Here is a 24,371-nt window from a genome sequence, read left to right on the forward strand (position 1 = left end):
AGAGGGACAGGAGTTTCTGTACTAGTTTTTCGTCCCTCAAGCCCCATACAAACTGGTCAAGCAGGGCTTCGTTGAGGTCTGCGAAACTGCATCGGCTTGCCACCCGGCGCAGGCTTGTCAAGAACGCCATCGTGGTTTCGCCTGCCTTCTGTGTCCTTTGTCGGAAGTCCCAGTGCCGGGTGAGCTTGGTTGGCTGGGGCTGGAAATACTTCTCCAGAGCGCTGATGATGTCATCCACCGGCGTCTCTGAGAGCTTCCTGGGTTGGAGAAGAGCCCTGGCTAAGTCCACGGTCTCCGTGCCACACATACTGATAAGCAGAGCTCTCTGCATGGTAGTCTCTGTAATCTTCCGGAAGGTCAGGTATGACTGGAAGCCTTCGACCCACGAGTCCCACAGCTCGGGGCGATCGATGCTAAAGGGCTGCAGGAGGTTAGCTGAAGCCTCCATTCTTGGCAGCGTGTCTGGGCGGCTTGAGAGATGGGGTGTGCGCAGAGCGGAGGTGCGGACCCAGATGGCTTGGATTTAGCCATCTTTCCGTGTTCCTGGTTCTGTTGCTGGTTCTTACTGGCATCCCATCCTCGTCGCCAGTGTAAAGTACTGGGGTCGGTGCAGTAAGAGACCAGAGTCGGAGAGTGATTTCAGCAAGCTTTACTTCAGGAACACCAACACAGACTGAGCTCTATTCAAACCTCCCGCTCCTTTATACAATTCTTGCCCCCTTCTGATTGGACCTTAACTATGTACATGGATTGGCTATTTACAGAGGCCTAAGGGCCTATCAGGGTACAGTATGAGCCTAGATGTTGATTGGCTACTTATGTTTCAATCCTTCCCCTGATTGGGCACTCTTAGGCCTTCTCTGGAACCCTGGTGTGGAGTACAAGCTTGGCTTGTTCAGCTTCCCTCCAAAAGTAACAGTTCCCTCCAAAAGTAACAGTTCTCCATTTGAACCTAGGACACAACAAAGGTGTTGATGCTTACCTTCAAAGCCCTATATGGCCAGGGACCAGCCTATCTTTGGGACTGCCTCTCCCTATATGAGCCCTGGCAGTCCTTACAGTCAGCTAACCAACATCTTCTGGTGATCCCCGGCCCCAGAGATGTCCAGCTCTCCTCAACAACCCTGGCCCCTGCCTGGTGGAATCAGCTCCCCTTGGAGATCAGGGTGCTGCGGGATCTGCTGCATTTCCACAGGGCCTGCAAAACACAGCTCTTCTACCAGGCTTTTAGATAGGGCAGTGGAGCTAGTTTTTATCTGACCTCCCCCACCACCACCCAGTGCTTGGGATTGAATGGCCTATTGATCTGAGTGATTGTGTCTGTTGAGGCACTGTTAATTGGTTTTTAGTGAACTGTCTGATAGTTTGATCTATTTTATTGTATTTAATGTTATCAAATTGTTTTTAAATCTTGTTGTAACCTGTTCTGAGCCTGCTTCGGAGGGAAGGGCAGGATATAAATTGAATAAATAAGTAATATTTATTTATTTATTTTATTTATATCCCGCCCTCCCCACCGAAGCAGGCTCAGGGCGGCTCACAGCATAAAATCCCAACAGAAGGGATTCAGACAACCATTTCTTTAAAAAAAATGAAAATTGAGAATTCAGAGAACCCGCTATACATATTGATATATGGATATAACAATATTCTAGTGTTCACTTTTTAAGAAGACCTCAGTGGCAGGGGGAGGAGATGGCTGCCACTGAGATAGGGTTGCCAGGATTTGTTGGAAAATTCCTGGGGACCTTGGGGGTAGATCTGGGAGAGGGCAAGGTTTGGGGAGGGGAGTGGCCTCAGCATGATACAATGCCATAGAGCCAACCTTTCAAAGCAGCCATTTTCTCCAGATGAGCTGATCTCTGCCTGCTAGAGATCAGTTGTAAAAGCAGGAGATCTCCAGGCCTCACCTGGAGACTGGCAACCCTAAAGGAGCAGGGAAAATGGCTGCTATGTGGATGGGGGAAATGTGAGTTTTCCCACTTACATAGCAGCCAGGCAAAACTTTGTAAAAAAGGCAACTGGGGGGGGGGAGGGAGGAAAAAAATAGGGGAATTCCCAGAGGTGTTCAAATGTACCACAGTGTTGTGGGGACACAGGAAAAAACCCACTTCTTAGCAGTGCTGAATCTGGAGCAGATAACTTGCGTGGCAATGGCTCAACTAGTCATGAGGTTTTCATTATACTTAGAAGCCTGCATCATGTACATTTTACAATTCTACAAGATCACCCCATGCTGCTACTCTAGATCATTAGTTGCCATTTGCTTTGTGTGTTTTTTAAAATCACACCAGTGACTTCTGAGCAACTATCACCAGGACGGATATCAATGATGGAATATTTAATACCATCCTCAAACTACAAAATGGGTAGTGCGCAAGCCACACACAAATCCCACCTGAACTTCTCCTCTAAACAGGCTGCAAAGCATCCTGATGAAAGATTTAATGAAGTCAGAGGTGACATGGAGATTGTTCCAAGCTCCCCTTTTTTAACATTGTGACAGATGCATTGTACATCCGAGGGCTTGAGCTGAAAGTCTTCTATGGGTATGATGCAGCTTTCTTGCTTACGTCTTTAGCACCAGGAGTGCAGGAACATTTCCTTTACATTGTTTCACGGCATCCTGAAGACTCACCTAAGAAAACAAAACTTCCCCAAACATCTCCTGTCCAAGAGGAAGGCTGGATTACATCGCCTCTCAGTTGAGAATAAAGACAAAGAAGAATCGGAGAAGAACAGTGATGGCGCATGTTTGGTTGTTCAAAGCCAAGAAAGCAGCTTTCGCGGAAGGACGCTTCTGCTTTAGAAATAAGGCTGTGAATGCACTTGAATGAAATGGAAAAGTGTGGATTCCGTTGCTGCAGTCATCAACACATGGAAACTCCCAGAGAGCCCAATGGCCAGTTGCCCAGTTTTGATTTGTTTGGGGTGTTAGCTAAAAAAACAGCAGCAGGAGGAAAAAACCCTATCTCCCCTCCCCCTTCAGATTAAAGATCAAGAAAAACGACTATGGATTAGAGTTGCATCAGGCCAGGCCACAGCTGCAGTCCAATTCAGAAACAAATCTGCATCTTGTATAAAACTCGAGTAAACCTATCAGAGTGTTTGTTATTATTTCTCTCTCCCCCCACACACCCCACTACCTCCACCACCGCCTGTCTGCTACTAGACAGCTGGCATGACGCAGGAGCTTAAACCTCCTGTTTGTGCCAGACCCACTCTTAACACTGGAATACAAGCTGAAACAGTCTGATTACTGTTTATCAAGCCTAATTTGAGGCCACAGAAAGGACAAAAAACCATGCAAAGATGTAGAGCTCCTTTCAGAAGCAAGCTCATGTTTAAAAAGTCCAAAAATCTCTCTCTCACACACACACACACACACAAACACATATACACAATTCAATGTTTGTTTCACTTTCCTAACAGTCACGTTTGACATACATAATTCATATATATGTATGTCCTGTCCAATATATATATATATATATATATATATATATATATATATATATATATATATATATATCCCAGAAAATTCCTGCAGTAAAAACTGAAAGTGGGTGGCATTTTTTGCAAGCTCAGCAGAACCAATGCAATGTGCCCAGCAAAACACAAGAAGGCTGTCAAGCCAGGAAAGTGTTTTGGGGGGAAATGTCAGGTACGGATTCAGAAGTGTATAGAATGGACTCCCTGCAAGCTATACATACCAAACACTCCTCTACAGTTTCTCCAACTTGGAAGTGGATCACATTTCCAGAGGTTCCATTTACAGACCCCCCCCCCCAAAAGGGTCTCCTACATTTATACCCTCCCACCCTTCCTGAGTGTGATCACTTCTGTGTGCCATGAAGGTGTAAGTGAATGCAAATGGTGCTCATTGTGAGGAGAATAAGTCTTCCCTCCTGCATACTGCAGGCTCCCATCCCTGGGTACCATCCTGCCAGACCACTGGAGCCCAGTCCCAGCAGGTCATCACCAGAGGTCTTGGAGCCTCTTTCCCCTGATCTGTTCCTGGGGCTCTCCACAGAGCCAAAAGAGTTGTTTGTACTGCCCAGAGACATCAACAGTTCTGCTAACACTCTTTGGAGAGAAGGACTCTGACATCAATGATTCAGAGGATAGGGGGAAGCACACAGCTTAGAAACATTTCTGTGCTCTTCTGTGTGCCAGAGTGCCAGGTGTGCCACTCCCACATCTGGAGAATCACAAGCCCCTAACATTTGTCCTCTTCCATCCTCAACAGGCACCTGCAAAAGGTGACTCTGACCCAACTATGTTGCCACCAGAGGAAAGAGTGGTAGCCAGTGGAAGGAAGGGAGAAATGGAGGGAGAGCAGGAGGCCCCTCCAAGAAAGGCTCCCCACATTTGGGCTGTGTGGTTAGGACATCAAGGTGGGCCACCCTCCAAGAGGTCAAAAGGGCAATGTGGAGGGCCCAGGGAGCAGTCATTCACCAAAAGAGGAGACCTGCAGAGCTAAGTTATTGGCAGCCAGCAGGGCTCCTATTGGTGTTTCTCTTTTGCTTTGAAGTAAAGTAAACAGTTTAATTAATGGAGTGGCCACAGTCTGCCTGGAAATATACCCATTCACAGTTGCCACAAACCACTATAAACAGCATGAAAGTTTGTGGAACGTTCGCACCAGCCTCCCTGCCAAGAACATCGCTTCACAAACCATGAACCGGCCAAAATTCATGATGAATTTTAGTTTGTGAGTCAGTTCATGGCCATCCCTATATATAATTCAGACAGTAATCACTCCGAGATTGTTATTCAACCAGTTTAGTAGCAGTTTGGGATGTCGCACATCTAACAGACTGTGGACCCAACAATTTGGTATAGCAGTATTTCTAGATCTCCTAGCTTTACCTGAAGGTTGGAAGCTCTGTTCCTTTTGTCTTAAGCCTGTCTTTCATGTGGAGAGACTCTGCATTTAGGGCTGCCAACTTCCAGGTTGGGTGTGGATATTTCCTAAAATTCCAATGGCTCGCCAGACTGCAAGGATCAGTTCCTCTGCAGGAGAAAATGGCTGCTTTGAATGTGCAGGTTTTAGAAAGGTGTATTCCCCTTTCTTGGAAACAGACTCTAATTTGAACATGACACTTGAAGACTTTTTAGACCACCTATATCCAGGGCTTTTTTTGTAGCAGGAACTCCATTGAATACTAGGCCACACACTCCTGATGTAGCCAATTCTTCAAGAGTTTACAGGACTATTCTTACAGAGAGTTCCTGCTACAAAAAAACCCCCTGCCTATATCTAGGTTTTAAATTTCTGTTTCTGAAATAACTTTTTCATTGTTTTGCACAGTTTTTAATTCTGTGCACAACAGAACACTGAGTTAAACCTGTTTAAGAGCACTATAGTCAAATTCTGTGCTGAATCTATGACCAATATTACTTTAAAAGGGTTTTTACAGTATGGTGTCTAAACTGGGAAAACAATAATTGCTGTAGGCTGTAGGTATTATTCATTTTTACCCCAGCAAACTGATAAGAGGTATTTTATTATGTTTTTAGATGTGATGTGCATTATTTCCCAGACAAGATTTTAGCGTTCAACATGATCTTACTGCCCATCTCTGTGCTATCCCCAACATTGATTTAAGCTTGCGTAAAATGACATGATTGACTAATAAGCCACATGACAGATTGAGGCTTCACCTCCCAGTATTTTGTGCTTTTTAATTAACTTTGCCTGACACAGCTTTGCTTTGATTTATTTATAAGGAATACTTCCTATTTTTTCCCTTGCTTCTTCAATTGAAGCTGTTGAGTCACTGGTCATTTAGACTGAGGCAGGCCCAGTGGTGTGTGGGTGGGTTTTTTAATACATGTTTATAGGGAAATAGCACAAGAAAATTGCACGAGGGACACCTTCCATTCTCAGTACTCCCCATTCCCTGCTGCAGCTTTAAGGGTGACCAAGAGAAAAAACTGACAATCTCATCCACATTGCACCAAGACTGTGTGAGGTCAATGCATCAAGGCAACACTCTAGGATTTGCTGCAAACTCTAAGTTTTATTAGATAACAACACTTGTGGTTTTGTGCCAGAAGGGGCATTGTATGTCAATTTCACCCATCAGGTTGACAGCCAGCAACTCTAGCCCAGGCCCACATCCTCCTGAATTCTGAATCCACTGCTTGCCACATCCCCAAAGCTCTCTGCAGGGTTGCCAGGTCCCTCTCAACAACTGGCAAGGGATGAGGGGGGGAGCTTACTAGGAGAAAGAGAAAGGCCCAGTCTGTGTTGCTGGTGTCACATAGGAAGTGATGTCAGCATGCCAGTTACTTCCATGTGACCCTCTGGTATTTGAGCAAAAAACTATGGTAAAACTGGCTTCTACCATAGTGTTTTTGCCCAGAGTGTCATCCAGAAGTCACTGGCATGATGACATCACTTTCTGTGCAATGCCATCAACATAGACTGGGTGACATAGTTGTTGGCGTGATGACACCTTCTGTGCAATGCCAGCAATGTAGACTGGCCTGAACCTTTCTCTTTCTACTGCTAAGTCCCTCTGTCCACCAGCACCCCCATTTCCACCAGGAGACCCTCACCTCCACCAGGGGATCTGGCAACCCTAACTCTCTGTTATCAGATAGAGCTTCATGCCATATAGGCTTGCGAGCCCCCAGGTTCAGGCAGGGAATCCCACATTTTTGCAGAAAAGAGTTTGACCCTGTGATCAAATGTCTATTGAAGACCTATCTCATGTCATATTTTATTGTGTAAAACATGAAGCAGAACAAAATAGGTTTCTGTGTACCATTTTATCTCACCTTCTTGGAAGGTCGGACAAAGAAAAAATAGTATTCCTATTGTCAAATAAAGATAAATATAATTAGTTTCCAAGTGGCAAAGTTTATGGCTGCCATTATAGATAAAAAAAATGAATAAAGAGATATATTAACTACTCTCCTTTTTACTACTGTGAATTGTTTTCTTAAGATGTCATTGGATAACTTTTATTGATAATTCAGCCTAAATTTTATCATGATTTATATAATGCTATTGTTGTTTTGAATGTTTTGTTTTATTTTTTTGTCTGGTTGTTGGTCGCTATGGCATTTTGTTGCTAATGCAATAAAGATTGATTGATTGCAGGTTCCACCCAGATCCAGCCAGCTGGCTGATGTGGGAAGCCCAGCCCCAACAGACAATGGGGCCGGTGCCAGGCTTGCTAGAGCCCTAGGCTGGGACGGTGGGGCCACCCCCTCCCAGGCAATTTAAATTGCATGGGAGAGCACAGGAGCAGCTGCTAACCTTCCCTGTGCCTAGAAGAAGCTTGCAAACTCTTTGTTTTTTGGAATGTGTATGTGCCTTTAAATCTCAGCAGGACATGAAAGCTGCATGAGGGGGCAAGCAGGCAGAGCCACATGGCTCTTCCCAGTGAGTGTGTGAGAAAGGAAAAAAGCACAGTCCCTGTGTTTGTCTTGAATTTGTTTCAGAAGTCATTTGTATAATAAAATGAATGGTAATGAGTTAACTAGAACCTGATTATGGGATGGAGATCCCTAGACCACTATCTTCCTTATTTTCCTTTTCTTGTTCTTAGATTGAAGTAGTTGGTTGAAATACAGCAGATTGTTACACTTAGCAACTCCTGTGAGTAAAGCAATTTATACCATTACCCCAGTGAGATCACAAAAGTGTGGGCTTGCAAACTGTTTATTTTGGCTGGTTTGTGAGTGCGTGTGTTCACTTTCATTTAGTGAAAATGCAGCTGCTGGGAAACCCTTTGAAGGCAAAAAAGATGAGGAAATGAAGACTGTATTCAGGGGAACTGCTGCTGTATTTTTAATTATTTCAGGGACTGGGAAAGTCTCCGGGCTCCACCCCCAAAATTCCCTGAGTTGGACCTGGCAACCCTACTGCCGTAGGAACCCTTTTTTTCAAGCTTACCCTGGCAAGGACAAGGGAAATATACTGACAAGGTCAGATATGGAGAACTTCTACAAAAGTCTAGACACAATTCATTTCTTCTGATGTAGATGCTGGTCATTTCTTCTGGGCATGCTACCCTGCAACAAGCTGAACTTGCTCAGATTGCTACTCTGGAACATGCTTTGAAGAAACAGACAGCATTTAGGTCTTACAACACATGATTCTGGATGATACAGTGGGCCCCAACACTTCATTTTCCTATCAGACCCCTATCTAGGGTTGTCAATTCTGCAGATTTGGGGGGTGGACTCTAGATAAGGGGAGGGGAGGGGAGGGAGCTCAGCAGGTATGTGACTGAGACTATCTTGGTGTTATCCTCTGACTGGGGGTGATGTCAGGGCTGCAGTGGATTACCTGTTACCTAATGCCCTGTACTCTTCCTCCTTTGTACCTGCCTACTTGACGCAATGCTTAGGCCCCTAGTCTGGCATGTAGTACATATTGGTTCAAGCCTGGCCTCTGTCCTGTGCCTTGCTGCCAATTGGACCACTGGAGGGAACAAAGATTGGAATTGGTCTTTTTGCTGCCCCTCCCCAATTTGAACTGATGTCTTCTGATTGACACACACACCCCTACTAAGCTTTGGGGAAGATACAAAAAACTTTATTGGGTTGCTGCTGTCCATTCCCTTCTTGCTGCTCTAATGCCTGCTGTTCTCCTGCATGGCAAGAGGAAACTTGCAACAGGATGGGACTCTGGATTACATAAACTCCAGAGCTCCACCTGCTCATGCCACAAGTCTCTGTTTGGGGTTGTATGGTGGATCTTTCCTCTCTGTCAACAGTGCAACCCCACTGGAGGCATAAAGGGGAGATCCACATGACATCTGGGGACCATAGCTGATTTAGAGAATGAGAATTGGCTGCACTTGTGTTTGCCACTCACAGGGATGTCATCAGGTGCTATTCATCACTGGGGTTGATCAGGATCCTGGCATTTGCTATTGATCTGACCCTCACAGAGGGGCATGTGTCTTCTCCCCCCACCTGCAAAATGTCCATAAGGCAGGGACCAGCAATGCCAAGGTATAAAACTGGGATCCAGATTAAAGCCAACAACTGTGATAGCCACTAGGTTCTTTCAAAATGATTCCTTTCAACTTCAAATAATCCAAAATAACACTTAACATAAATTGATACACAAATGCTAATTTCAATGGCATTTATTTATTAACCATTATGTTTAAAATTTCTAGCTAGATCTAAATTACTACACATACTGAGCGGGCTGAAGCTTAATCCTGCGAAGACAGAGGTCCTTTGCCTAGGCCGCCACGGCCTGGGAGGGGGAATCCCCCTACCAGCCTTTGACGGTGCGCCGCTGATAGCGGCGGACAGGGTCAGGAGCTTGGGGGTGCTATTGGAGCCTTCCTTAAAGATGGAGGCTCAGATAGCAGCCGCTGCCAAGTCCGCATTCTTTCATCTTAGGCGGGCAAGACAGTTGGCCCCCTTCCTGGAGCGCGACGACCTGGCAACAGTGATCCATGCCACGGTCACCTCGAGGTTGGACTACTGTAATGCCCTCTACATGGGGCTGCCCTTGTCCCAAACCCGGAAATTGCAGCTGGTGCAGAATGCCGCGGCCCGGCTGTTACTGGGTCTCCCAAAGTGGGGACACATTCAGCCGGGTCTTCGGACCCTGCACTGGCTTCCAGTGATATACCGAGTCCGGTACAAGGTGCTGGTTATTTCCTTTAAAGCCCTATATGGCTTGGGACCTGTCTACCTGAAGGACCGTCTCTCCCCACACGTTCCCCAGAGAGTACTGAGGTCGGGAACACAAAATCTCCTTACTATCCCTGGGCCAAAAGAAGCCCGCTTGAAAGCCACCAGAGAAAGGGCCTTCTCTGTTATGGCCCCTACATGGTGGAATCAGCTGCCGGAGGAGGTGAGGGCCCTGCGGGACCTTGTTCAGTTCCGCAGGGCCTGCAAGACAACCCTCTTCCGGCTAGCTTATACCTAGCTTGAGAATTTAATGCAACTTGCCAGTTTTCCTCTTTTATATTTAGAATATTTATTAATTTTTAAGGTTTTATCTGTTTTAAATGTTTAATTCTTTCATATTTAAATATTGTTTAATTTTTATGCTGGATTTATTGTTGGAAGCCGCCCTGAGCCACTTGTGGGAAGGGCGGGATATAAATTCTAAATAAATAAATAAAATACTTGCTCCTCAATTCAACTTGCACATATAAACTTTTATAGGCTCAAGATGTAAAGATACTATGCCATTTATGTTTACCTGGGAATAAGTTCCTTTGCCTTTACTGGCTGTGGATATTATAGAGGTTGCTTTTAACCAGTTTATGTGAAAAATAGTAAGTCTGCATCCAAAGCTATATCCCAGTCTAGTGGTATAGTGATGAACAGAAACCCAGATTTTCTCGAGTGAACCAACATGTTAAGCAGCCACAAAAATTAATTAATTATATCCCAAGACCTTCATTTCTTTCTATATCCCAGTGAGAGATTGAAATGTGCATGAGGAAAGCCACTTAAACAGATCTTTCTGAAACTGAAATCACAGTCAAGATTCCCTTGTTCTATTCCTTAGAATCATAGCTGTGTTCCATAGCAGCTCTCGCCAATGATCAGAAGTAGAACCATTCTGTCCCAGTGTGAACAAGGACACTATTATATGCTCAAATTCTCCAGAGATTCAGGGAGACGGGGAGTGGCAGCAGAGAAAGCAGCAGTGACTTCCTCACCTCCGGAAAAGAATTAACATATTTATATTTTTCACTTGAAAACTGAATAATTTATAGACAGCTTCACAAAGGTGTGCTTTCTGAGGGGCTATGAAAACCTCCACTCCCTGGTGCCAGCTAAAATACCTAAGGGACAAGGCCCAGTGTGTGGTAAAACTTTCAGGGAGGTCTCTGCCTCCATCACATTCAGGGAGATAGCTGAAAGAGAAGCTGCTTAGAGCGCTACCATTTCAAGGGGTGTCATTTTGATGGAAGAAAGCATCTTGCCAAATTCACTACTGGCATATTGATGTTCATTTACATCATTCACTGGAGTGGTAAACTTGACAAATTACCTTCAGGCAACAAAGCCTTGGGTCCCCGCCCCCCACCCCATTGCTAAAAGTTGTTAAGATCCAGTCTCTTATTTATGTAGAATCCAGTAAGATCCTAAATAAGCATTTGTTAGACAATGCAAATATTTACAGAATTCAAGGTACTTTTGTAAGTATAGACAAACAGAGGGAATAGTTCAGAAACCAAACATTGCTCGCATTTATAGCTGCCAGCATTTCAGGATCTACCACAGTATAGCATGTGTACAATGTCCACAACCCAACCCTTCACCCTGCTTTGCATTTGAAAAAGGAATAAACCAAATAAAGACCACAGAATAGCCAAATACTCTTTAAAAAAAAAAGCTGTAAAGAATGTGGCAATAGGGTTCCCAGCCTCCCACCCAGGGTGGGGTTTCCCCCTATTTTGGGGCCTCCAACCTGCTGCCACAGAACTGGCAAAGAGTGTCAGTGCACCACAACATGCCTGGTGTGATAACATCACCTGGAAGTGATGTAATGATGCCATGAACATTGCAGGGAATGGGGAGATGCTCTAGCATTTCTGGAAAAAACTCTATGACAACCAGAGTTCGTTTTGTAGAAAAACAGGTGGTGGAGCTCATCCAGGGATTGTTATGCAGCTGCACCTACTACTCAATGGACAAGGTGGGAAGGAGGAGGTGGAACTCTCAGAAAGGTTCAGGAGCTGTGCTCCTGTGAGCTCCCACTGAATCCAAGGCCTGATAACAACCATAGAAATTTTTTCCAAGTGCTAGAACATCCCCCCTGTGACATGCCCAGTGCAATTATTTCACTTTTGATTCCACACCGGAATACCAGGTAATACCTGGTAACGCTGTTGCAAAGGAACTTCATTTAAAGTGCCATCTTATTCGCTACTTCCTTTACAGTTGAACAAGAGTGTATGCTACAGGCAGAGTGAGAGGCATTATGCATCAAGTAATTTAGCAATGGAATCCTGCAAGCAGGCAGGCAGATTAACATCAGTTTCTTTCCACTCCCTGCTCTCCAGTGTTTAAGAAACTAGGCACAGATTAAGCACTGTATGATCAAGAAAGCAAGAGGTGGTGACAGATTTTTGTTACATTTGATCTGTCAAGTCCATCAATAGAAATTCTTTACTGGAGACTCTTAAGTTATATAATTGGCCTAGCGTGAGGGCAGTGGAAGACAGGACACAAGTGGGAGGCTGCCAAGTCTGCCCTGAGAAATTCCTGGATATTTGGGGTAACAGGCCAGAATTTGTAGAAGGAGCTCAGCAGGGATGTCATGTCACGGAGTCTTCCATCTGAAGCTGCCATTTCCTCAAGAGGAACATAATGCCATAGAGTACCCCCTAGAAAGCAACCATTTTCTTGAGGGGAACTGATTTCTGTGTTTTGGAGATCAGCCATAACACTGTTAGGATTGCCAGCCTCCAGTGAGGGCCTGCAAATCTCCTGGAATTACAACTGATCTCCAGACTGCAGAAACCAATTCCCCTCAAGAAAATGGTTGTTTTGGAGGGTGGATAATTCGCTGAGATCTGTCTGCTTCCCAAATGCCTACATCTGCAGCCCCCCGCCCCTTCCAATCTCCAAAAAAATTGTAACCTTGAGCCGGCAGCCCTAAATGCTGACAATTCAAACAGGGACCAAACTAGAGCTTGCTGAATGCTGGCTCAAGTAAATAACAATCCTAAACTTTCCATTTTAAGCACCGTTAAAACTGGCAGAACTATTTCAGAAGAATTAAAGCGAGCCCAGATTTTCCACCTGCAGGCGCTCCAAATCATTCTTGTTCCCTCAGTGGCCACATTCAGGACGATTATTCTGTCATGAGACACCCAAGAATTTAGAAGAGGGGGAGGATACATGGTCACATTCATTAATATTTTCAGCTCCTTGAACAAAATTATGCTCCATAACAAGACAGCATCATGGACTCAGCTGCTGTTATTAATGGAGCCAGGATAACAGTTTGCTATTTCTTGTCATTTGTGCATATTTAATCTTCAGCGCATGATCTAGGGAGATATTGTGAGTAGCCTTTAATTGCTAAATATTATTTATTCTCTTATACTGAGCTTACACAAACAACATTTTACCATTTATTCCACCCCACATCGGCTGTGTTAAAATTCTGCTTAGTATTTGGCAGGATGATACATCTATGACCAAGCTTACCACAATAAGAGAACTCGCCCTGAGATAGTACAGACTGAGCCCAAACCGGCATACTGTTTCCAGCCTTCTCTCCACCCGCTGTTTACATGAACATCTTGCCAAAGTTGAAATCCCATAGCAGCTCACAAGGAAAAGCCAAGGCCTTGCTTCACAAACACAGTCATTATTTTGTGGATAAGACATTAGAAACCTACACCTAACTCTATATCATGTCATGGGATTTCCACCCCCTGCTTGTTTCACTTGCCAATCACCACCCACTTCTAAGAGGGAAGGAGTGCATAACTACCAAACAGATATTGCTGAGGAAATGTAGCAAGCAAAATATCCTGAAGAACAAATGTTGTGAGGGACACAATCACTTCGTGCTGGCAGCAGTTAAATGATTTGGCTAAGATGAGATGTGGGGACTGAACTGAATTGTTGTGGCATGTTCCACAGGATGGGCCTTCTAACAAGTCACCTCAGAGTGCTGATGCAGAGTTACCAACTCCATCTTGAAAAATTCCTGGAGGTTTGGGGGCAGTGCCAGGAGAAAATAGAGTTAGGGGAAGGGGAGCAGATCAGTGAGTATGGGATGCTCCTCTAGAGCAAGTAATTTGGGTCCTTCCTGGCAGCCTCTGTTCCATGCTACTGATAAGGGGAAAGGGGAGGATTGGTATCACTTCCAGTGTGAACCCAGAAGTGACCTCATTTTGTCATGGCAGCCCTAGGATTTCATCAAAGCTCTATGATTAAACTGTAGTTTCAGGGTATCCTAGAGGGTCACCTTGGTATGATGATATCACTTCCAGGTTCACTCCTGAAGCAACATTGCAGTATTGGAGCAATGTCAATTTACATGTCACTGCCCCCACAAAACTCTCCTACCAGTTTCCAGCACTGAGCTGACAACCCAACTAGGTCCTCTTACTAAGGCTTCTGTTTATGATGCCATTTCCTCAATGGGAACTGATCTCTACAGTCTGGAGATGACTTGTAATTCAGGCCCCACCTTGAGTTTGGTAACCCTAGGGATGGGAGAGGAGTGTAACTGTAGTTAGACAGCCTTCCAGTTTAATTGGTAGTGTTACCAGTACCAGATGGCGAATGAGGGATCCCCTGATTTTGCAAGCTCCTGCTGGCCAGTGGGGGAAAGTCCCACCCCTAACAGACACAACCCTGTATAATGTCCCCGACTTCATGATGTCATTTCTACGTGATGTCATCTCATCAGGGATGTCGTGTGCAACAACATTACCCCCTTACTTCTGGAAAGCTCCATCCCACCCCTGCTGGAGCAAGGTAAGGACCTGGCAAGCCTATTAATTGAAATGTTCTTAGTAATGTCTCTGCTACAAATCAAGGAGACAGTGATGGAAATTGATGATTCAGAAGACTACTTAGGGTTTTCTCAGGAGGGTTCTTAAAGGCCTGAAGCAGGCATGTGTTGAAAAATATAATGACTCTGATATACTGAGCCAGGATCCATGGGAGGTCCAAGCAAATGCATGTACCCTTTCCAACTCCAAACAGCTGCTGGCATATTCTGAGCATACTATTCCTCATCTTCTCAGGAGAACTCCGCCAGCAGCCCCTGTGTTTGGAACTGAAGTCAATTTTGAAACCCAATAAAAATATTAGGAATGGGGCACTTTCCCTACTGAAGTCATTACACTATAGCAGGACACCCTGTTTGGCTGGAGGCCTATCTTATACACAGCTTATTGAATAATTCATCTGTAAACTGGAGGTCATAAAAGGGCATCTATATATGGAAACATGTTTACTACTGCCAATCTGAAAAGCTACAGAATATTATCTTTGAAATAAGACTTGAGGATCTCAGACATGAAAGCTGTGATTCATAAGCCCTTGCCTTGTTTAGAAAAATTGGCAGTGTTCACATCTCCTTTCTGCCATGAGTAGAAATAACGAATGGTGAATATGTATTCAGTGTGGTATAAGAACCATGGTTTCTCTCAGGCTTGAAAATATATAAGTCCACATGAGAGACTTCTCTATGGTAATTTGTTCAAAACAGGGTTCTGCATAAGCAGACAAACAGCTTTATAACCAGCTAACCAGCATACAAATTAAAGATCTCTGGCCTGGAGAAGCTAGGTAGGAATACAAGTAAAGGCCTCCATTAATGTTGTTGGATTTGAAAGTTGTTGAACGCAAACCCCAAATCTGCAGTGTTCTCGTGTGCAAAGGAAACTACCCATGTGGCATAGCTAAAGAATATATTTTGTTACTTAGAACTTCTCACTGCTCAGAGAACTGAGGGAGCACACAGCATATATATTCTTACAAATTTGGGATCTAGATATTCTTTCTGGAAGTTTTTCAGATCTGCTCTGCATAAACCAATGTAAACCCTTCAATATTTCATAGGCAGAAGGTATCTTTCCATACTTGCAACACCTATTCCCTCACCAAACATCATTCCCCGATATCTGCCCACTTAACATTCAATTCATTTACTCTGCAGTCTGCCCCACCCCCGCCAACACCAAGTTCTGAAGTAGTATGCACTGACCTTCGATTCCTTTTTCAAAAGAAAAACTAAACCTTTTAATAGAATGCTTGACCTCACAATTGATAGCAGTTTATATTATAAAATAACACTCATCTAGCAATATTTCCTACTGGGATAGATGATTAGGGAAGAAGGAAGAAATATGGTAAAGGTGCATTATGTGTGTAACGATGGGCTTTTGCCCCATCACAGCCACTCCCCACCTCAGATCAAAAAGGCACGTTCACATGCGCACATCTGCCCCCCAAGCCATACTCACACCTACCTTGTGCTACAATGGCTCAACAGCACAGTAAATAGCCACCAGGAACTTCCCAGTGGCAAACTGTTTGCCAGGCCTCCCTTGCTTGTTTCATGCCATGCACATAAGCAGGAGCAGTGTAAATGCTCCTCTGGTACATGTTTGGCCCGTGCCTCTCCCAAAAGCTGGGTTAGTGTAAGTAAAAGTGTAATTAAAAGCTGGGCTGTGCAATTGCTGTAGCACACCTTAAAAAACACTGGGTTTTTTTTTAAAAAAAAATGAGAGGCTACCATGGCAAATTCCTCATCTGATCCCACCCTATGTATTTACATGTATATCGTCTAGGGTGATAACAGACTGGCACTTTGGGCTGACAGAGACACCTCTGAAATCGACCCCAAAAAATCCTTCCAAATGGCAACATCTGCCTCCCATCCCCATCCTGTCCCCACCCCGTCTTTCAGCCTCTGGAGAGCAGCTCAGAAAGCTTCAGAAGTGGTAGCAAAATTTTAAGCCATACATCAGTCACCTCTTCGCCATCTGGAAGTGGTAGGGCACAAGCGAGGCTCCCTGGCCTGTGAAACTGGCGAGCTGCCCCAAGCTGCTTCCAGCTTTTTTTCCTTAAAAATTGTCAGGAGTGCTTGAGCGCATAACCTTTTTTGGGGGGAAAGAGCAGTCCAGCTTCTGAGGTGCCTCCGCATCTGGAGGTATCCAGCCGCCTGGCAGATGGGATGCAGGCACTTTGTTGTGGAGTGTGTAGAGGTTTTGGGATGGCTCTTTTCCAGTTGGCCCAATTTGGGATGCCTCCAAACCGCCCCAAACTGCCCGTCTGTTAGCAGTCTTGGAGTCAAAAATAAATTTGGATTGTAAATTCTTACTAAGATGGGCTAATACCTATTTATTGTGGGTTTTATGTACTTAGTATTTTTTGTGCTTTATGCTCATGTTGTTTTAATGATATTCAAACAATGATTTTCAAACAAACTCAGATGTCTTTCCTGGAATTGTGGGATCAAAACCAGCTAACTAGAGAATCCAAAGACATGCCATTCTGCATTCAGACACTTAGCATTTAGAGGTGCAGGAAAGAAGGCAGATACTTAAAGAACTTTGGTACAAGGCTGTGTATACCAGCAATATTTTTAAAACACATCTGCTCCAAAGGCAAAATAGTGATTTACATGGAATAGGTACCACAAAAGAGGGCTAGTGAAACATTCATAGATTTAGAGTGTACAATTTATCACTCAATCAGCAAGAGAGAGGACTGGGGACAGAGGGAATAACATCAAACTGTCACTTCCAGCAAATACCTGGAAGTGATGTCACCTAATTGACATGCTGCTCTAGAATTTGGACAAAACCCTATGGTCAACAGCATGACATGATGACAATAGTTTTGACAGGTCCCCCCACCCCTGCAAAGTCATCGTTGGCAATGAGGAGGGAGACCTGGTTGCCATTTACTAAAATGACAGTTCCTTCCTTTCTATGAAACTTGGTATCTTTCCCAGAAAATATGGATTTAGGCATAGGCAAACAAACTGCTTTATCAGTATTAACGAATGATGTAATTTTATGGCACTGCAAATAGACATGCTGCTATAACATATTTAAGGCCAAGGAGTTAGAAACATTTACTGTCTGTGTTACTGTGCTCTAGCATGCCATAAAGAGTATGAGCTCTGAAAATTAATACAATGAATCTGCATCCAGGAAAGCGATTAAAAAAATGCCAACCTTATTATATATATATGTATTACTGGGATTTTTAGTATGTCGGTATATACCTTAATAAAATTTCTAAATTAAAAAAAAAATTCTACCTACATACATATAAGATGAAATGTATAATTTCGCAAGGCACTTTTTGTTCCAGCATTGTTAAAGTTTCTTAAGAGGTTAAACATTTTCCTGAATAATCACAAACTACACTTTATCGTCTATCCTCCAAACCAAGATTCCAAATGATATTTTAACCCTAGTTTGGAATCCTGGCTCTAGAATTGAACAAACTACAACCTGCAATCCATACAGACTATGATTATTGCAAAAATGGAAACATTAAAGGTCGCTCATAGCCTCATAAATTGGGGAGCAGTTGACCACACAAATTGAGAGCACATGATCCACACAGTGCACCCGATATACCCACTTGTCATCTCATGTGAATTTGGAAATACATAGATTTTCCATGCATGTACAGCTTCTCTTCATGCTAACTTTATGTTTGTGCAGATGAAAGTTATGTGCACATGGTAAATCCATGCCTAATTCACACAAAGCAGTGACCATCACATCCGATGCACTGTGGGGACCACTTGCTTCTGATACACATGGTTGGTGGATTTCCAGATTGCATGGACGTTTCATCTGATGAGAGTTTTAGAGGGAGCAATCCTAAGCAAGTTCATTCAGAAGTAAATCCTTTTTTATTCAATATGACTTACTTCAGGGAAAGTGTTCTTAGGATCACAGCATTTCTTGCCTAACAAACTGCAATAGGAAAGTAATGTGTGAGCCTGAGGATTCCCTAGTCTTGTTCCTACTATGGGTTGTTATTGCATGTAAATGATGCCATCTTGTTTAAATGCAGGCAGGACCAGTGAACTATTATGCTAATGTCCTGTTGATTAATTAATAATTGATTAATGTCCCCATGGTGCAGAGTGGTAAAACAGCAGTACTGCAGTACTGTGGTCTGAACTCTCTGCTCACGACCTGAGTTTGATTCTGGCGGAAGCTGGATTCAGGTAGCCGGCCCAAGGCTGACTCAGCCTTTCATCCTTCCGAGGTCGGTAAAATGAGTACCCAACTTGCTGGGGGGAAAGTGTAAAAGACTGGGGAAGACAATGGCAAACCACCCCATAAAAAGTCTGCCGCAAAAACGTGAAAGCAACGTCACCCCAGAGTCGGAAACGACTGGTGCTTGCACAGGGGACCTTTCCTTTCCTGTTGATTAGTAACAAATCAAGGACCAGTTACTATATAGTACTATATGCCACTTGAAGAGTTATTTAGTCATATCAAGAGCCTGTCCTCAGGTGGTAGTCTTCTACTATATCGGGGAGGGGGTAGGTGGCATCAGAGAAGGGAAGATTCTTATAAAGAGGTTTCTTGAGTGCCCCAGTGGCCCTATCAGCTGGGCTACTCCAACTGGATTTATGGTCAGCTGACATCACAGTAAATTCTCTTCTCTAACCTTTATATGGCTTTTTCCATTCCAGCTCCCCACACTCATTCATACCACACTCTGGGAAATATGCACCATACAAATTGACTTCTCTCTGCCGACCAGCAGAAAGGCAGCATATACAATTTTAAAAGCTATAAATACTGCTTCTCACAGCAGTTCTTCATTGAGTAAGAATGTTCTGAACAGAGGAGCTGTGCCTGCTCATTTGTTTAAGTGGCTTGTTGCTTGAGTCATCTGGGAATGCCAGACTCAATTTGCTCTTTGTCCTTCAGGCACGTCTGGCCTTGATATTTCTCTTACTTCCTGTCCTCAGTTCAGGGCATCCTAATTATGAGAGAGGCTTGATGGCAGGATGCATTTGTCCAATATTTTGAGGATAGCTTAGAGTCAAGAATCTCATCTTTGTTCCAAAAGGGCAAGAGCTCTAGGCAGCCCATCATCTAGGGTTCTTTTTAGGTTTCTGTGATCCAGTAGCTGAATACCCCATGGCACCAAGCTTAGAACCACTTGGCAAGTGGTTTGTTTGTTATCGTCATGCCAAGAAGTGAGGAAATTTACATAACTATGAGCCCAACTACCCAAAGAAGTGTGGTAAAATTCTCACTCTTGGCAGAATGATAAGAGCAGCCTTATCATGGGCTTCTGTTTCACTACTCGGTTGCACAACATCTGAAATGAAGTCTTCCTTACTACATGACTACCATGCTCAATCTAGAGTAGGTGGTTGTCTTCATAGTCTTTGGCAGCTGACTTGACAAGCTGTTCCAGGACCATAGCTGTAACTCATAAAAGATACGTAAAATATATACATAAAGATACATACAGATGAAGTTTTGATTCTATGATATGGTGGACAAAGTGGGAGTGGGAAAAGGAAAAGCACTGTTCCTTTGCTGTCCCCTTCAGTTGGTCATTGGTCTCCTCTTTCCTTCTAAAAAGGCCATTTGGCCCCATGCAATCATATGGGCAGCATCAACCTGACTCCCAAACCTATGGGCAGAAGTAACCAATCCTGATCAACCCTGATGATGTGCCTTCTGTGAGTAACAACAGGGGACTGGTTTTTTGCTCCTAGTGCTTGACAGATCCTTGGAGGAAGGACTTTTGGTAGTTGCTATTAGTAGTATAGGGTTGGTACGTCCTACCTGGCAGCCATCAGGGGGCTCCTGGGTCGCTTCCAGGATCTCCTGTGCATGCATCACCCTGAAGTGATATCATTGCATCACCAACATCAAGGGGTAACAGTCTAGTTTTTGGGCAAAATTCTATGCCTTTTCCCCTTCAAAAATGTTTTTGCAATGCCCCATTAGGGGGTGGGGTTCCCCTCACTGGCCAGCTGGCTTGGGGTGGATTAAAGCTCTCAAAAGCAGGGGAACCCCAGCTGGGACCTGGGGGCTGAGAATCCTATAGTGGTATCTTTGCACCGCAAAAGTTACCACTGATGAAATCCCCCCTTTTATACTATGATTGAAGTTACAGCAGGTCTGTTCTCTATTCCAGGGGTCCCCAAGCATTTTTGAGGCTGCAGGTATCTTTAGAATTCTGACCCAGGGTGGTGGATTTAACAATAAAATGGCTGCTGCAGGAGGTGGAGCCAAAACAAAATGGCTGCCATATGAGGAAGAGCCAATCACAAAATGTCAGGAAATCAGGTTATATATCATTCTAATCATATCTCTTCAGTATTTCAAGCTGAAGATCTGTTTACCTTTTAATCTGCACAGGCAATCAGATCACCAGAGACAAAACAGAAGCCTTACAAGGCACCTGGTCCCACCCAGAGAGGGTGCCAGGAAAGGTGTTGATGGGAGCCATGGTGCCCATGGAAAACTGCACTAGGAACCCTGCTGTATTCCCTCAGTACCCTTATTAGACTTCTAAACGTCTTTACAATCACAGCCATGAAGACTAGCTTGGCTCCTTGTTCCCCACTTCCACTCAACAGAGCAGCAGAGGGAAATGGTGGGTGATGTTCAGCATCATGCCGACATGCAGTGACAGTCCTGGTGTAAAACTGGAAGTGATGTCATCATGTTGGCACAACTCTTGAGGATTCATGCCAAACTATATAGTTTAACTGTAGAATCTGGGATGATTCCTAGAGTGTTGCCTAAACACAAAGACATCGCTTCTGGTTTCATGCTGGAAATTACGTTGCACATCAGCACAATGCCAAATACTTTGTTCCTTCCCCCAGAATCTCCTGCTGGGTTGCCATCAAGAGCTGACAACCTTACTAAAACAGTGCTCATGTAAAGTTCGATAGAGGCTGAAAAAAGGGTGGTTTTGTAGGAAGAAAATATAAACAGGGCGATGCAGGAAGTGGGAACAAAGACCAGAAAATCCTCATGGTGTGCAGGTGAAACCCAACAGTCAGCCCACTGGAACCAGTCACTGTCTTGGGATACCCAGAACTGAAAATCTGCAATTCTTTATGATTCCTTGAAACCCAGTTCAAAGACTTGTCACTCTAACATCCAGACACCTTATGCTAACTTGTTACAATGAGTGCCACTAACATCCAAACACCTTATGCTAACTTGTTACAATGGGCGCCACAGCATCGACAGTAGGCACAAATATTTAGGAGTGTAGTTCTAGTCTTTTCCAGGCAAGAATGGGCACTGTTGAGGTAGAGCTGTTTCATACAATTGTACGTTCTACTTGACTGACATTCCTTTGCTGGTGAGTTCACATTCACAAACTCTAGAAATGTTCAGCGGAGGTGCAGTGTGCTGAAATGATCGCTGTCCCATCAATGGATTTATTTAAATCTAACGGCGTACTGCCCTGGAAAATTCAAATCTTGGCTACTGAAAGAGGTATGCAGTGTGCCTGATCCATCAACAGCAAAAGCAGTACATTTTAAAAAGTTTATTTTTTAAAAAAAAACTTTTAAACTCCAAGAAGGTGGGAAGCATTACACTATGCAATGTTTTGCATTTGTACACATGTCCTGACACTACTCCAGAGAGAAAGATTGCACTATAAGACAGGGGTCATATACTGCAGAACACACAAGGGGTTTCTGATTGCTGCACTGAATAAAATGCAGTTCTTTTGAATTAGCTTTGCTCTGAGTTCAGGAAGGACTGCAGCTATAGCTACCCAGCCTCTTCACACTATGGACTGTCTCCCGGTATTTGTGACTAGGAGAGACATATAGGCACGTCTGACCAAAAGGAATATCCTGCTCTTGCAAAGCCTGCTTTAGATAACCTTGGCTCAGATTTACAATACCCAGCAGAGAGATTTAAAAAAAAAATCATGAAATTTTTGTTTTGAAAAGCTATTCTGTTTGTAACTGCTGCGAAGCAGCTGTCACTGGAGCTTATATTTCTTTACAAAACAGACTTCCTGGAACAGATCCTCAGAGCAAGGCACATTCATTTCTCAACTGAGGTAACGAAAACATTTTCAAAAGAATTCTACATTCCTTGTAAATCGTGCTGTCACCAAAAGAGAAGAAAAGCAAGCCAACGTGGTGAAAGAATGTTTGAAGTTTAAGTTTCAAATTGGTTTGGGATGGGGGGAGATTAGGGTATTTTGGGGCTTTGTATTTTCCTCAGCATCTCCTTAGTGAGAGTAGAGTCTGGAGTGTGTACTTAAAAAACAACAACACTCTGTTCCAAACATATGGACGGATGCCATTCAATGGGCTAACATCTCTTAGGTTTGATCAGAAACAGAATAAAGCAAGCACTGTACTGCCATTCAACAGATTTAATACTTCTGCTTATTATTTCCTTCTGCATTTTCACACAGAGAAAACATGTTAGCAGCTTATGTCATAAGTACATGAAACATTCCTAAATAATAACATAACTTTTCCTCAGGTACTTCCCCTTATCCTCTGTCTCACACGGCTAGGCAAGATCTTCACCACAGCACAAATTGTGCTCATTCCAAAACTCGGAACAAACAAACTGAAGCTGAATCATTGATTTGGGTATTAATAAAAACAGGCATGGATTTCCTGCCATTAAGGATGAATTTCAGCTGCCTCTTCTTCCACATTTGTCCAAGCTGCCAGGGGCTTGTGCCACTGCTGGTTTACAGGAATGCATGAACACATGCAGAGGTAAATGGAAATGTGTACAGACGGCTTAGTTTTAATATACCAGGAGTTAGTTTAGTGTGTCAGGCTGGTTTTGATTGAAACTTGCAATATTAAACTATCATTCTCTTGAATTCCCATAAGTAACATTTCATCACTGTAACGTGCACATTTCAAATTTCATCATTATAACATGTAAATTTTAAAGTGTCTAAAGAAACCAAATGGGTATCCTGTAAGTGACTGGAAGTTATGGGATATACAGTACACAGGTGTGGATGTAATTGAACTGTTCTAAAAGTAGATGGGGTGGGGTGGAGAACTCTAAAATAATGTCACAGAAACTAATGGAAAGAGAGAGAAAAGAATAAGGAGGGAAAAATAAAAGTATTACTTACAGTCCTCGGAGACGCAGCCATATCTTCTCTATTTGTTCCGGCTGGAGGTATTTCAGAGAGTTGCTCTCAAATTCTTCAATTTCCTTCGTCGGCGACTCCATAGCTCTATGTTTTCACTTTGGTTCACGCTTAGAGAGAATGGATACGTCCCCCGAAACATGCACACACTCCACTTTTTTTTTTTAAGACTGACCAGAAGCAGCAAACATTTTTTTTCCTGCTTCCAAACACTCCTCACACACACACACACACTTTTTCCTCACTTGGCTTAGAAGGAGCGTGTGCAACCAGGAAGAATCCCAGGTGTACACTGAGGGTAGTTGTGGGGGCTTGCCATGGTCCTCAGAGTGATGCAAAGGATTAGAGGCTGATCTCCAGATTGAACGCAACCACTGATTGTTTTGGGTTTTTTGTTTCTGTTTTTTGTACAATAAACCAAGGATACAATCAGTAATGCCAGCCGAGGGGTCTTTATCAGGGCAAAGGAGGCTGGGGAACCTTGCTGATAATTAAGCTGTCTGAATGGGAGGCCTGAAAGTATTGGCAGCCGTATAGGTCTCAGTGCCTTGCTATTTGCTGGACTCTGCGTCTCCGCTCAGTGCTATGAAAGGCAGCCCTCATTCCTTCCAATGCTGAATCTCTCTCTCTCTCTCTCTGCTATACACACCCACAAATGCCCTCCTCTTCTCGTATTCTTCCACTAACCAGCCGCTCTGCTGACTGGCAAGAAAACCGACAACTGAGGAAAAGTCGTCTGTCATCACAAGCCTGGCCAATATCTCTCATTCTTTTCT

At 43.8% G+C, this 24,371-nt stretch overlaps 1 protein-coding gene across 3 annotated transcripts in view; it reads right to left on the reverse strand.

Annotated features, from left to right (window-relative positions):
- The window catches only part of PDE1C (phosphodiesterase 1C), a 355,641-nt gene that overhangs the window by 190,854 nt on the left and 140,416 nt on the right, over positions 1–24,371 (reverse strand). The window contains exon 1 of one of the 3 annotated variants that reach the window (XM_060247620.1): positions 23,578–24,334. The exons of the other annotated variants lie outside the window; for them this stretch is intronic. Coding sequence (XP_060103603.1) covers positions 23,578–23,678 — 101 coding nt within the window. The 5' untranslated portion in view covers positions 23,679–24,334. Of the gene's footprint in view, positions 1–23,577; positions 24,335–24,371 lie in introns of those variants that run through there. 3 annotated transcript variants of the gene reach the window in all.

This window comes from Heteronotia binoei, chromosome 10 (assembly GCF_032191835.1).
Source record: "Heteronotia binoei isolate CCM8104 ecotype False Entrance Well chromosome 10, APGP_CSIRO_Hbin_v1, whole genome shotgun sequence".
NCBI lineage: Eukaryota > Metazoa > Chordata > Lepidosauria > Squamata > Gekkonidae > Heteronotia > Heteronotia binoei.